At 51.7% G+C, this 14,646-nt stretch overlaps 1 protein-coding gene across 1 annotated transcript in view; it reads left to right on the plus strand.

The window, feature by feature from the left end:
- Positions 1-9,841: 9,841 nt before the first annotated feature.
- The window catches only part of Mxi1 (MAX interactor 1, dimerization protein), a 59,918-nt gene continuing 55,113 nt past the window's right edge, over positions 9,842-14,646 (plus strand). The window contains exon 1 of the mRNA XM_055591593.1: positions 9,842-10,299. Coding sequence (XP_055447568.1) covers positions 10,032-10,299 — 268 coding nt within the window. The 5' untranslated portion in view covers positions 9,842-10,031. The remainder of the gene's footprint in view (positions 10,300-14,646) is intronic.

Below are 14,646 nucleotides of genomic sequence, written 5' to 3' on the forward strand. Positions count from 1 at the left end.
CCTAGCACTTCTGGTGAGAAGGAAAGTAGAGACAGGAGGATTCCAAGAAGCTTTGGAGTCTACTAGCTTGGCAAACATGGCAACACACACGAGACCCTCTCCATCAGCGTGAAAGATGAAGACAACCTGAGGTTGTCCTCTGGCCCCCAAGTGCATGCCATTGCCCATCTACACACACACACACACACACACACACACACACACACACACACACACCAAATATATGCCCACAGAAAGATTTTTTTTTTTTAAGAAAAAGAAATTTATCTTTCTTCAATGTCCATTTCTTTATCTGTAGGGGTGTGATATTTATAGCCCATGGAACAATTTTAAGAGTGAAATAAATCGTGCACGGAGAACAGGCCCAGGAATATTTAAGGACTGCATGAATATCAGCTTTTACAAGTATAGATACCCCCTTTCCTCGCCTTAGGCTTCGTGTATGCTAGACAACTACACCAGCACGAGCCTGAATTACAGCATCTGTAAAACAATGTGGGCTCAGAGTGGTAGTGGAAGCCTGTAATCTCAGTACTGGGAAGGCAGGAAGATCAAGAACCTGATGCCAGTCTGGGCTACATAGTGAGAACCCATTTCAGAAACATTTCAGAAATGTGAGACCACACTGTGTGCATTTATTCTGCATTCAAAGGCGTTCATGTACAAAGGATGTAAGGTTAAAATTCACAATACAAAAAGACATTTTTGTCACCTTAGTTCAGTGTAGTTTTTAGGAATCTTAGTTCTTGCAGGGCATTGAAGACCCAGGAAGAGAGAAGCTGTCGATCCAGCCTCTGCCTTTGGAACTTTCTACCCAGTTCATCTGTAACAGTGATGCAATTAAATGTCAAAAGATTCCTGCATCTGTATGCCAACGTGTTATTGTCATGTGCCTGCCTGTCTGGCATGGGTGTTTTTAGAGTGTAGTTATATGGAAATATGCTCTGATTACACTCCTGACTTTTGCGGGTAGGTTGTAATTTCTGACCGCTGTTTTGACGTGACTCTTCAGCAAGACACATATATCTATGAGGCACTTGGGCCTTGGTGCATTAGGGTGATGCACAACTTTCCTTAATTTAACAGTTCTGAGGATGAAGGCATGGCTCAGTACTAGGGCATTTGCTCAGAGTGTGTAAGACCCTGAGTTTAGTCACCAGCACAGGAAACAATATTTTTAGCCCTTCTGACATATCATGCATTATGTCTTTCTTTCTTTCTTTTTTCTCTTTCTTTTTCCTTCCTTCCTTCCTTCCTTCCTTCCTTCCTTCCTTCCTTCCTTCCTTCCTTCCTTTGTTTCTTTCTTTCTTCTTCTTCTCCTTCTTTTCATCTTTGGTTTTGGTTTTGGTTTCTGAGATAGGGTTTCTCTGTGTAGCCCTGGCTGTCCTGGACTCACTCTGTAGACCAGGCTGGCCTGGAAACCACAGAGCTCCGCCTGCCTCTGCCTCCGAGTGCTGGGACTACAGGCGTGGGCCACTGCACTCAACCGCATTATGTCTTTGTAGTGCCGGGCAAATGTGATGCACAATGTACTGCTCCTACCTGGCTACTATGGAGACATACAAACGGCCCGTCAAGAGCAAGAAGAGGAAAAGGGAAAACATGGAGGAGTGCTTCCTCATTCCCTTTTGTGACTGTTCATTTCAGTTTTTGGAGGGACCCTGAAAACAAGAGAACTGTGTTTATGCTGTGTGTGTCATGTGTGTACTGTGTGTGTGAGGCAGAACAATGAGTCCTGTCAAGCGGGAGGTCTTGTCTGTCTGCTCACTGTTGTGACCCTATTCCTAAAATAAGCTTGGCACACGGAAGACTCACAGTGTCTTCTGGTGGCATGAATTAATGTGTATGCAGAATGCACGCTGATGAATCTGTTTTCCGAGATAAGCACGCTGACTTCAGAGCTCATTAGCTCTGTGCCCGTGGTCAGGAAAAGAAAAGAAGGGTGAGGACATTTTGCACACCTTCAGAGCAAAGGTGAAAGAGAAAACAGAGATGGGAAGACAGAAGGAGAAAATCAGGAGGGAGGAAGAAGAGAGAGGAGAGGGGAGAAAGAGAGAGAAGGTGAGGGAAAGGAGGAGGCAGCTATGGGGAAGATGATGGTTTATGCCTGTAATCCCAGTGCTTGGGAAGCTGAGGCAGGGGGATTATAACAAATTTGGGCCATCCTGGGTTATATAGAGTTATAGGCCAGTCTGAATTACAGAGTAAGACCCTGCTTCAACATATATACATATGTGTGTGTATACACACACACACACACACACACAGTTTGTTGGGAGTACAGGCAGCAGATTCCAGTGTGAAAGGCCAGTTTTCCATCGTTCCCAGCCCAATGGCTCGTGGCCCTGGGTCTTGAGCCTCCACATCTTGCAGGCTTCTCCTCCCACTATTGTCTTTCAAAAACAACCAGTGAGCAGGGCCTAGAATTCAGCTATTCTGGACAAGATGACGGGAGGCTCACAGGTCCAAGGCTAGGCCAGCCAGAATAGCTTTGACAGTTTCTCTCGAAATAAAAAAGTAAAAGAGCGTTGAGAATACAGTTCTGTGGAGGGAGCATTTATTTACTCGGCATGCGTGACACTCTAGGGTCGGTTCCCTGAACAGAACAAAACAAAAACAAATGAGAAACAGGCTTTTCCAGAGATAAGGCAGACTGGAGCTTAGCCGCAGCCTCTGTGCCTTTGTCTAGAACTTTGCCAGCCTTGTGTGGTCATTTTCTTCCTCTCATGCTGGTCCAAGGCCTGTTGGGCAGTGGCATTCCAGGCTGTAATTAACTAACAGAGTATATGTGGGGAGTGGAGGAAGTTATCTAACGAAACCCTGCTACCTCAACTGAGGACAGCAAGGCCCCAGAGGGCAACACTGTCCAGAACCACACAGTGGCACCCTGGAAGAACTGGCTCCCAGCCCTGGCCTCTAACTCTTGCTTCCATCTTTTTATTACTTTTGCTTATGTTTTCCCTAAAATCCATCGAGGACTCTCAGCCTGACACTACCCTGACATTCGCGCTTACTCGTCCACCTCCAAGCTTCCTTACTTTCCCTTTTTACAAGGCAAGCGTGGCTCTTCCCATTCTGCTGATGAAAACACAAAGACTCAGAGAAGTTAAATGACTCATGCAGGGTCACGTAGCCCATGTGTGGAAGAAGACCCGCCCTCTTTGCTAGCATCCATTTTCCGACCTAACGTATTTTTGTTATTTAGTTTTCGGCATAGGCTCTCTTTTAGTGAAAACATCTCTAGAAAGAATCATGTTTAAGCTAAAATTAACCACTGACACCTTACTGCAAAAACTGAGAATCTTTTGCAGAATTCATCTTCATGTGTGTGTCTGTGCACATCCATGCCCGTGCAGCTGCATGTGTGTGTGGAGGCCAGAGGGCAACCTTGAGTGCCATCTTCAGGGATGCCATACATTTTCTGTGACGCAGATCTCCCTTTGGCTGGAGGCCACCAGTTAGACCAGACAAGCCGGGTAGTGAAGGCGCACTCTTATCTCTACCTCACACCACTGGGAGCACAAGTGCATTCCACCACAACTGGCATCTTTCTGGACGCCGGGGCCCTAACTCAGCTCCCCTGGTTTTCAAAACAAGTACTTTATCACCTGAGCTATGTCCCCTGCCCTTTAAGTCATTTTTCTTTCAGTCCATTTTCATGTGTGTATGGTGTGGGTGTGGGGAGAGGACATGTGTGAGTACATGTGGAGGCTTTGGGTTGATGTAAAAAATCATCTTCAATCACTCTTCTGCCTTATTCATTGCCTTTCCATTGCTGTGAAGAGATACCATGACCAAGGAAAACATTTCATTGAGGATGGCTTACAGTTTCAGAGGTTCAGTCCATTATCATCATGGCAGGGAGCATGGCAGCCTGCAAGAAGATATGGTGCTGGAGAAGAAGCTGAGAACTCTACATCGGGATCCAAAGGCAGCCAGAGGAGACTACACTCTACACTTGGCAAAGCCTGAAAAACCCCCAAACCCCACCCCCACAGTGACCCACTTTCTCCAGCAAGGCCACACCTACTCCAATAAGGGCTACTCCAAATAGTACCGCGTCCTATGACCAGGCATTCAAACCATCGCATTCATGAAGGCCAGGGCTCTGAATCGAGTCAGAGCTTGTTATTATGGCTAGTCTCACTAGCCAGTTTGCTCTAGAGATCCTTTGTCTCTGCCTTTCAAGGCTGGAATTGCAGGTGGACCGCCATACCCAACCAGCATGTCAGGTGGGTTTTGGGGGTGTGAACTTCAGCACTAGGCTGCCTCTCCAGCTCCTGGACAAAGGAAGTGTGTAAATATTAACAGCCAGGCATGCTACCACAAGCCTTTAGTCCCGGCACTCAGGAGGGAAAGGCAGGAGGATCTCTGTGAGTTCAAGGCCAGTCTGGTCTACGTTAGCAAATTCAAGAACAGCCAGGGCAATATAGACTCTATCTCAAATGCTGCTCCCCAATATATAAGTATTAAAAAATTGGGGAGACACCTAGAACATTGAGATGTGAGAAAGGCTTCATGTGATTTCCAATTTTCTCTAGACTGCGTCTTGATTGCCTGGTAATTAGAAGAAAAAACAAACTTTTACATCAGGGCATCTTATTTCAGAGGAATCCCATCTTGTCCCCAGATCTGTTATACAACAGTAAAGAGAGACGACCACAGAGCCTCCATGCCTTTTGGTGAGGGAACCTCAACCATCTGGCTTCAATGGGTTTTTGGCTTCCCCACAAAGACAGCATTTAAGCATTTAAACTTTAATGTGAGTGGTACAGATTGTCAATGCTTCTTCTCGACGCATCGGAGCTGCAAAGCCATCCTGGCCAGGCAGGAAAGTACATCCGTTTCTTTGAGCGCCATGACCAAGCAAGGCCCTGCTCTATGTCATTCATGTTCTGTACTTAAGGGTGGGGGCTGGAGGAGGGAGGAACCCTTCTGGCCATTTGATGAACTCATACTCTGACACCTCCTGTAAGTACTGGACTCTGGATAGCAGGCACTCAGAGTTTGGCTGAACCAGGACCAGAGAAAGGAGCAGGTGACACCCAGTGAGCCATCATGTAGGACAGAAACTAGTTATCCTCTGCCCAGGTCTCTGCCCATAGCTGAGTTTGTTTGTGTGGTTGGGGGTGAGAGTGAGGAGCATGCCACAGGAGTAGCCAATGGCCAGTTAGTCTGCTAAACCAACAGGGGTGCAGAAACTCATGGCTGTCCTTCTTCCTATTATTTTGCGTGTGTATTCTAATTCCTAACCCTCTATTCCATGGAGTTCTCTTGACAGTCAAAGGCAAGATGAAGACTGCCGAAGAGGAGGAGCTAGCTCAGTTCATGGCCAGTGATTCATTTTCAAAGGCTAACATACACTGAGTATGAAAAGTGCAGCTGCGAGAATTCTGCAGATTATGACTCAGGTGACAGCACAGGGGACAGAAGTCTGAGTACAAAGACCACAGGGCAAAGAGCAGGGAGGGACCTGACTAAGACCTTCTGTCAAGGTACAAGGAAAAGCTTTGGCAGAAAAGTCTAGGGAGGGGAGAAAGGACAGGATTAAAGAGTCCAGGGGAGCCCAAGTGGTCCATGCCAGAGGACATCCATCGTAATGCAAGATTCAGAGTCTCTGCACCCTTCCTATCGCCTTCTCCATGATTAACCAGCCTCTGTGTACATAAAGGCATAATTACAGGCAAAACAACTCCTTTGAAGTAAGAGTATAGAATGTCTAGGGGAAGAGGGATAGAGAACAATCTCACTTTAACATGTAAATGAGGTTGATAGAAAAATACGACCAAACAAATAAAAATAAGCCCACCAAACGGGAGGCTGGGAAAGCAGGACCCAGGCTGAGCGGGCAGCCCACTACCCTGGGCCTACAGGAGTGTCCTGGTTGACCTTTTTAGGTATGTCTGCTTTTCTTTCCCAGTTCACTTCTTACCAGGGTAGCTGCGTCCATGTCCCCTACCTGTTCTCTGCAGATATTCTCAGCAAGTTTCCAGAGAGGCCTGTTTACTTCTGGAATCAAAGCCCCAGAGAGAGGAGGGGTTCCAAAGGGCTTGAATGGTTCCTCCTGGGAAGCAAAGCTAATCGGGAATGGAGCTGAGCTTGTAGCCCCGCATCCTGGATGCCTGTCCTGTATAAACCCTGAAATACCACTCTGTCTGCAGGGGCCAAACTTTATTAGAGAATCTGTTAATTGGCGGGTAGGAGGGAAAGGAGAGAGGGAGCAAGGCGATGCTAATATGATTTAACACTTGATGGGCTCTGAAAAAAACAATAAGGAAGGACTTCAGGCTTTTGCTTGGAGCGTTCATTGTCCCGCATACACGCTACCAAAGTGAGTATATGCAGCTAAACCTTATGCAAGACTCTGGGCGCACAACTGCAAAAAGACTGTGAAACAAAAAGGCATTTCTCCTGCCTCCACTGCGTCTCTTGTGGTGCCATTGTCTGATGCTAAGAACTCACATAATAACAAAAAACAATGCCCTCTCGAGGGGGGGAAACTTGATTTGGCACCAGCAGTGGTGTTTTCCATGGGAATGATGGTGGGGCCTGTGGCTGACTGTGGGAATAGTGCAAATCAGCACTTTTTTGTAGATTTTCTTCAAGCCATTGTTTGTTTTGGCTTTGGTCAGATCCGTGGCCCAGCCTGAAGATTCCCACTGGGTTTTCTAAAGCTCGCAGACCTATGAGGGGTGGAACAAGGATAAGTTACAAAGCACCCGTTCTCTACCCCAGCACTCATGTGTAGGGTGTCCGTCTCAGGAGATATGTACATACAGACATACATGTGTGTAGTCCCGTCCACATGCAACCCGTCCACCATTAAGGAATGAAAGAGAAACTCGGGCTAGCTGGCGCATTGTCTGACTATTATCTTTCATTTGGGGAAAAGGAGACCAGAGCTGTTTCTAAAAGGATCCGTTTTTGCGAAATGGCACTAAAAACAAAAACAAACAAACAAAAAACAAACAAACAAAAACTTGCTGGAAATGTGCCCACACAAGGCTTTCCTAAAGTCTGTAGAGATTTGTGGACTTTTGAACAGGAACAGTTCAGAGTCGGAAGGTTCTTAGAGAAACAAAGAGAAAAGTCAGTAATTGTTCTGGGAATGGGAAGTGAGCATTTAGCTCACAGCTTTTTAGAAGGTCCTCACTTTATTCTAGCAGAGTTTTGCAAAATCTGTCACAAAATGAAAAAAAAAAAAAAAACCAAAAAAAAAAAAGTATGAGGAAAAAAAAAGTATGTGGATGATTGCTATATCCTGATCCAAAATGTGAACGCATTTCTTTCTAAAAGCCAGATACTGCAGGTTCCTGTCATAGAACAAGCTAGTGCGCGTCTAAGTCTTTTTCTCTAGGTGTGTGAACGTGCAGCACACGCGCAGTTGTGACACAGACACGTGCATACTTGTGTTTTGTGTGTGGGGGGGTGTTGTTTTGTTTTGTTTTGTTTTGTGTTTTCAAGAAAGGGTTTCTCTCTGTAGCCCTGGCTGTCCTGGAACTCACTCTGTAGACCAGGCTGGCCTCAAACTCAGAGGCCTGCCTGCCTCTGCCTCCCAAGGGCTGGGACTAAAGGCGTGTACCTGGCAACACATGCATGCTTGTGCCACGACACACATGGAGCTGAGACAAGTTGTGTGAGAGGTTTCTCTCCTTCCGTTACGTGAATTCCAGGGATTGAAGTCAGGTCATGGGCTTGGCTGTAAGTGCCTTTACCCGCTGAGCCATCTCACCTGATGATATATATGCGTGTACATATATATTTACAGATTTTATTTTGTGTATGTATGTGCCACATGTGTGCAGGTGCCCAGGGCAGCAGTGTTGGACCCTTGGGGCTGGAGGTACGGGCAGTTGTGAGCGGCCTGATGTGGGTACTGAACCTGAGCGCTCTGCCAGAACAGCACATGCTCTCAGCTGCTGAGCTTCCCCGCCAGCCTCCAGTCTCTCTCTCTCTATATTTTCATCTATGAAAATGTTTTGTGTGTATTTGGGTGTTTTGCCTGCATGCGTGTCTGTGCACCACATATGTGCCTGGTTTTTGCAGAGGTCAGAAGAGGGTATCAGATGCTCCGGAACTTCAGTTAGACAGTTGCGAGCCACCATGTGGGTGGTGGGAACTGAACTTGGGTCGTCTGGAAGAGCAAGCGGAGCCACCTCTTCCCCTCTTCATTTATTTTTAACTATAGGCATGTGCCCCTTGGATGAAACCCAGGTCGTTGTGCAGGCTAGCTAGGTAGGTTGCTCTACCACTGAGCTATCTCCAGAGCTAGTTTACAGCATTTTTTAAAGTACACAAAGGCCTTCTTTCTTGCAGAGTCTATATGGGGGAGGGGCATATATACATGCTCTGTAAATGTTAAAGAGCATTTTGCAAGGAAAACATTCTTAATTTAAAAGTTTCCATTTTCAGTCTTTGTGACAAATGTTTACGGAGGTGTTTCTGGGCTAGTGACAATGTGACACAACTCCAGGGGGCAGCATTCTCTGAGTAACTGATCCCTCTAGAGGACAAGGCCAGGTCCTTTCACGAGGTGAGAGTCTGGATGGATTTGTTTTAGAGATGTTTTCCAGTGAAGTGCAGAAAAGTCTTGTTTATCTCATCCATTCTGACTTAGATTCAAGTTACATGAGCAATGGGGACCTGGATTCCAACTGAAAAAGGTCTCACAAAGGGCTGCGGATGTGGCCCAGCGTGAGAAAACTGCCCAGCGTGCACAAAGCTTTGATCTTCAGCGACAAAACAAAACAAAAATTCTTAGTGGTCCCAGCATGTGCTAGGTGTAGTTTTGACTTAGTCCACTCACGCATCGTATCAGGGGGTTCAGGGATGTGAACATTTTGGCCAGGGCGGGTTAGAGGATTTGATCTGCTCAGTCTGCGTTTAACAGCCAGAGAACCCTGAGCCTTCTTCATCGCGCTGAAGACGTTTCTCAGCTATCCAGGTGTCTCCCACACTCCCTCAGGCAGGCCTGGTGGCTCCCAGCAGCCGCAGTGAAACTGTTTCTGTGAGTAGGGATAAGGGTATGGGGTGTGGGAGTGGGGAGTGGGCGAGTGCCGGCTGGAGGGAGGGGGGAAGAGGTGGTTCCTAGGCTGCCGTTTCTATCTTTGGGCCACTCTGTCACATAAAAGGGAGCCAGCTGTGGAGACAACCTGCTGCGAGCTTTACACAGCTGGACTGAGGAGTGTGGAGAGACGCTCACATCTCCTCCTCCTTCCTGGATAATAACTTTGCATTTGAAGGGTGGCGAAGGAGTGGGTAAATCTGTCACCCGGACAGGGTGGTCTGGAGACTTCATCTGGCTATGTGAAGGTACACACAGGTGCGTGTGTGTTCGCGCACGCGCGCACGTTTATGTGTAAAATGTTTGTGGTGGGAAGAGTTGATGTTTCGATTCTTCCCGTCAGAATTGGGCTTTTATTGTTCGATTTTGAAATAAAGTCTTAATATTTAGCTCAGGCTAGCCTTGAACTCGAGATCTTCCTTTCTCAACCTACCGAGAACTGGGTTTTTATTTAAAAAAAAAAAAAAAAAAAAAAAGCCCAGCAGCTGTCATTTATTGGGGACCTACTATGTGCCAAGCATTGTGCTGAATTCTTTTTCTGTAAAGAAAAGTTGTTTTTATGTGGGTGCACTCAGAGACATCCGAGTATTTTTTCCACGCACGGTGCTCTCTACGCAGCTAGGATCTGCGGAGAGGCGGGGAAGGATGTTGGGATCGGCAGGGGCGGGCCCTGCCCCCCTCGTCTCCACCATTTATTTTGACCGGTCAGATGGCGACGTGCTCGCACTAGGACCCAGGCGCCACAGCGCCTTCGCCTGTCCTGTAGGTTCATTCAATCTCCTATACACACAGACCCACACCGCGAGAGCGACACACACACTCACACTCACACCCGCGCGCAGCGAGGCTCGGCGAGTCAGGCCCGCTCCCGTCGGCGGCGCCTCGTCGGCTCCCGCAGGCCGGCTCTCCCGGGGCCCCGCGGCCGGCCGCGCCGGCACCAGGACCGCTCGGCGGACCCCGCGCCTCCATGGGCAAACGCGGGCGGCCGCGCAAGGAGGCGCGCGGCGAGGGCGCGGGGCTGGTCCCCGGCGCACCCCCGGCCGTGCCCCCGGCCGCGCCCCAGCCCCCGGCGCAGCCCGAGGAGCCGGCGGGCGCCAAGCCCCGCTGCCCCTTCTCGGACATCTTCAACACCAGCGAGAACTCGATGGAGAAGCACATCAACACTTTTCTGCAGAACGTGCAGATTCTGCTCGAGGCGGCCAGCTACCTGGAGCAGATCGAGAAAGAAAACAAAAGTAAGTTTGGGGGGCCCCGGCTGCTCGCCGGCGCCCGGCTCTTTTTTTTTTCTCGCCCCCTTGGGAGACCCCTGTCGCCTGCCTGCTCCCCCCCACACGCACACGCGAACCCTCGGCAGTAAAGCCGATGACACCGGAGAAAGGACACGCACGCACGCACAAAGCTGCTAAAGATGTAACAAAGACGGCGAGGGGGAGAGGGGCCTGTGGGTGCCCGGTCTGTCGGTCTCGAGCAGGCCCGGAGGACGGCCTGGCCGAGGAGTGGGGGAGTGTTGTTGTTTGCTGACAACTGAGCCGCGGGGCTGCGAGCCCGGCTCGCCGAGGTCGCCTTTCTTCCTTTCTTTCTCTTTCCGGAGCCTTCTCGGGCGGACAAGTGTGTTTTGTTTTTGTTTTGTCGCTCGTTCCCGGTTGGGTGGGGATCAGGAGCGGAAAGTTGGAAGCCCTAAGCGGGAGCTCAGGGCTTGGGGGAGAAAACACAGCCCCACGCCGCAACAATAACAGCCGCCGCGGCCATCCACGCCGAGGGCTCGGCTCTTCCCCTGCGCCTGCCCTCACAGCGGCGCTGGGCGCAGGCCGGCGTGTCCGCGGACACCGTCCCCCGCGCCTCCTCGGCGCTGGATGCCACGGCCGCCGGTGCCCTCAGAGAAACAGGCCGGTGGAGCCGGGCAGCGCCGGCGGCTCTCCGGACCTGTGGTCCTGCGCGCGCCGGGGGGGAGGCTCGGCGCGGGGGGGGATGTGGTTAGCAGCAAACTTTAGGATTCCGCAGAAACAATAGTTGGGGAGGAAGGTGGGGGCTGTGTGTGCGTTTTCTTTATTTTCTGAGACATACACAAGGCGACAAGGCAAACGCCTTGGTGGGTTCCGTCCCCCCCCCCCCCGCGTCCCCGCCCCCCGCAGGCCGATTCTAGGAACCCCACCCGGACCTGGCTTCCTTACTGTATTTATTTGTTTCGTTTTTGTTCCTGCCTGTCCGGGCCCCCGGCTCTCGTCAGGCGTTGGACTCGGCACCCTAACGAGGGCACGCGTGTGTTGCGTCTCCAGCACCATCAGAATAATAGCTGTGAGAAGGCAGACCGGGCCGAGGGGGAGAAAGACTCACAGAGAAGAGAAGAGCGAGATGTGTAATCTGTCAGAACAAGTAGGAGATCAATGAGAGAGCGACAGACACCTGATTGCAACGTGTCAGATCTTGCAAGACCCCCCTCCCCCCCAACACAACAACAACCCTCGAAACGCAAAAACACCTTCACCAAATACGCCCGGGCCTTTAGGGTTAAAGTAGCCGAGCATTGGCAGCGCGATCGTGGGGACGTGGTAGGACCAAAACAAGGGTTCGCGTCGGGAGGTCCGCGCTGCGATCTTTTCTTTCTCTTGTCTCTTTGCTCCGAGTGCCGGCCTGGCTGGCGAGAGCCACCTCGCAGTCAGGCTGCGTCGCCCAGTCGCTGGGCGATTATTCACTGGGGTGTGTGCGGGGGGGTGCATTCGTCTGGAGAATAGTTTCTGAAAAGCCCAGGCTGGTAGGGAGCTGTGTGAAGAAGGTGGTTTTGTTTGGCGTGTTTGCTTTTGTTGCAGGGGGAGGGGCGCGATTTCTTCAGTCGTCCCCCTCCCGATCCCTTGTCTCCGGAGCCCGTCCCGAGGCCCCGACTCTGAGCTCGGGGGGTGCACCCAAAGAGGGCACCTTGGCAGTGTCGAGCGAGCCTGGCCCCCGCCCCCCGCAGCGAGGCGGCGGCGGGAGAGTCCCCAGCGTCTCGTGCCCCCCACCACTTCATGCCCGCGACAGTCGGAGAGCTGCCCGCCCCACCCCGCCCCCCGCGCCCTGGCCGCCTCCACCTCCTTGTTTACCCCGTGTCGGGGCTCCGGCGTGGCCACCAGTCACGTAAGCAGCGAGCCGGGCGCGCCCGGCCGGGCTGCCCCGCGCGGGGCGGGCCCGCGGTGGCCGAGCCGGGGCTCCCGAGGCCGGGGCAGTCGAGGGGCTTCCCCGGCCCCTCTCCCGGCGAGTCCGCCGCGCCGGCCCCGCAGAGGGGCTCGAGAGCCTCTGCACCCCAGTCAAAGTCAACTTCATGCGCGTAGCCAGCCCCGCGGCCCGCGGCCCCCCTCCTCCGGCCGGCTCCCCGCGGGAGTATTTTTAGCACTCTCGCGTCTTTTCGCCGCTGCTGTTTGGCTCGGAATGACGTGATGCCAACAGCCCCCAGATTTCCCCGAGAGCGTGCGGCGCTGCGCCGTGCCTGGCTCGGCGGCAGGGACTCGGCTCCAGGCCCTCGCTCCCTCCGCGACGGCTCACGCCGGGGGGGCGACTCTCCCGCAAACTCGAGGAGACCGCCCGGCGGGCCCTCGGGTCCCCCACCCTTCCCGACAGAAGTGCCCCACTCCGGCCACTTTGCTCGCGGCGCGGCCTGGCTCCCCCCAGGACGCAAACGCCGGGCCCTGCGTCTGTCTCGCTTTATTGGGGGCGCTTCTCGGCGCGGCCGGCGCTCGCCGTTGTTTTCTGCTCGCTGCACACAATGCCCGCGCGTCACGGCGGTCCGCGTGTGCACAGCAATAACGCGAGTCGGGGGGCGGGTCGTGCGTGCGCCGGGCTCGGGCACTGCGGGTCGCTCCGCGCGCGCGGGGCTTGTTTTGCTCCAGAGCTCTGCTTTCCGAAACGCTTACATCATTCGGTTGTGGGGGGGTGGATCTGGGCGTTCCGACAGCATTCCAGCATTCCCTTGCACCGGGCTCCTTGGGGGAAGTGAAGACCCTCCCCACCTGTGCTTTGTGGTTATTATGATGGGGGTGGGTGCGCAGGTTTTGTGTGTTGTGCGAGTCTTTTTTTTTTTTTTTTTTTTTTTTTTTAGGTCACTACTGCAAAGGGCATGGCTGGCCAGTTCAGGTGTACAACCTCCCCGCCTTCATTTCAGCGAGTTCCCCTGTAATCATTTGATCTCAGTTTCTCCGCCTCCTCCTCCTCCCCCTCCCAGCACTAAACACATGGTTTCCACATGGAGACAAACTTCTTTCCTCGGACTGGACTTGACCTAGCTGCATCGTCCAGCCAATCGGCAGCATCCGCCTCTTATGACGTCACGCGTTGCTGAGGCCGGAGGCTGGGAGGGGCGGGGCCAGGACGTGAGCCAGGAAATCACTAGGCTCTGTAGTGCAGCCAGCTGGTCCAGTCTTTTCTTAAAGGGACTCTCTTCTAGACAAGCGCCGGCCCTTTCGACTCCATTTCGGGTTCCCTGTGCTCTTCTTGAGATGTGCCGGTATCGTCTGATCACACGCTTGGTTTTCAGTGTTTGCAAAGCACTCAACTTGGCAGGAGCTTGGCTTATTTTCCACTGTAGCCAGAACTACTTTTTATTGCCTCTTTGAGGTTTCCGTACTGGGAGTGTTCAAGTTTTGGCCGCAGTTATGAATTATTTCCATTAGATGGGGTGATTTTCTTGAGGGAGGAGTTCAGACGGTTACTCAGTGTTGAGCATGCACTGAGTACATGGGAAGTAATTCCCTGCGTGATGCAGGTACCGTCTCCTGAAATGTCACCCGGTAGGGATCTATGAATCTCAAAAACGCCCAGAAATCTTTATTTATCATGTAGGCAGTGACCCTGTTACCACAGACTCAGAAACAGACCGCGGCACCATCACCTAAGTGTGTGTGCGATCCAGCCGAAGGGCGACTAAGGACTTACTAATTAGAAAAATGTTTATCCCTGCTTTGGCAAAGGTTGAAAACTTACAAAAAGAATTGTTATCCAAATAAAAACTGAAAGTTGGAGCCCGGAGAAACGTCTCAGCAGCTAAGAATGCACACTGCTTCTGCAGTGTTAGGTTCTCAGTAACTTGTTGGGCATCTGACAGCTGCCTGAAATTCAAGCTCCAAGGAGACCTAACACCTGTAGCTTCCGTGGGCGTTTACACAGATGCACATGTAGATGCACGTATAAATCCCCAAAGCAAAGACATCTCCTGCAAGTGGAAGGAGTTATGGCGGTGGCTGAGGCCTGGACGAGGACAGCCCCCAGTGTTGGGGCAGGTGCTCTGGAGGCAGCACCAGGCAGGGAAAGTGATTAGATGAGAACCATGGTTGACTCTCTGGAGCAGACTGGGTTTGAGGTAGGGTGTGTTCCTGGGGGGCGGGCAGGCCCTGAAGCAGCCTCTTCCTGTTGGTATAGGAAGTGTCAGCTGGAAGTTGCTGCTGTGTGGTGTCATTTGACCCCACCCTGCCTTCCTGACACAATCTCCTCTGCCTAGCCATGAAACCTCAACTCCAGTCCAGCAGGTCCACTGGCAACCAGGCTTCACCGTCATGCCCCTGTGCTTGACTCAGCCGAGGCCGCCCTCCTTTGCAGTCAGAGGGGCAGAGGTCCAA

Source organism: Psammomys obesus, unplaced genomic scaffold, assembly GCF_907164565.1.
Source record: "Psammomys obesus unplaced genomic scaffold, mPsaObe1.curated_primary_1811, whole genome shotgun sequence".
In the NCBI taxonomy this organism is placed as follows: domain Eukaryota; kingdom Metazoa; phylum Chordata; class Mammalia; order Rodentia; family Muridae; genus Psammomys; species Psammomys obesus.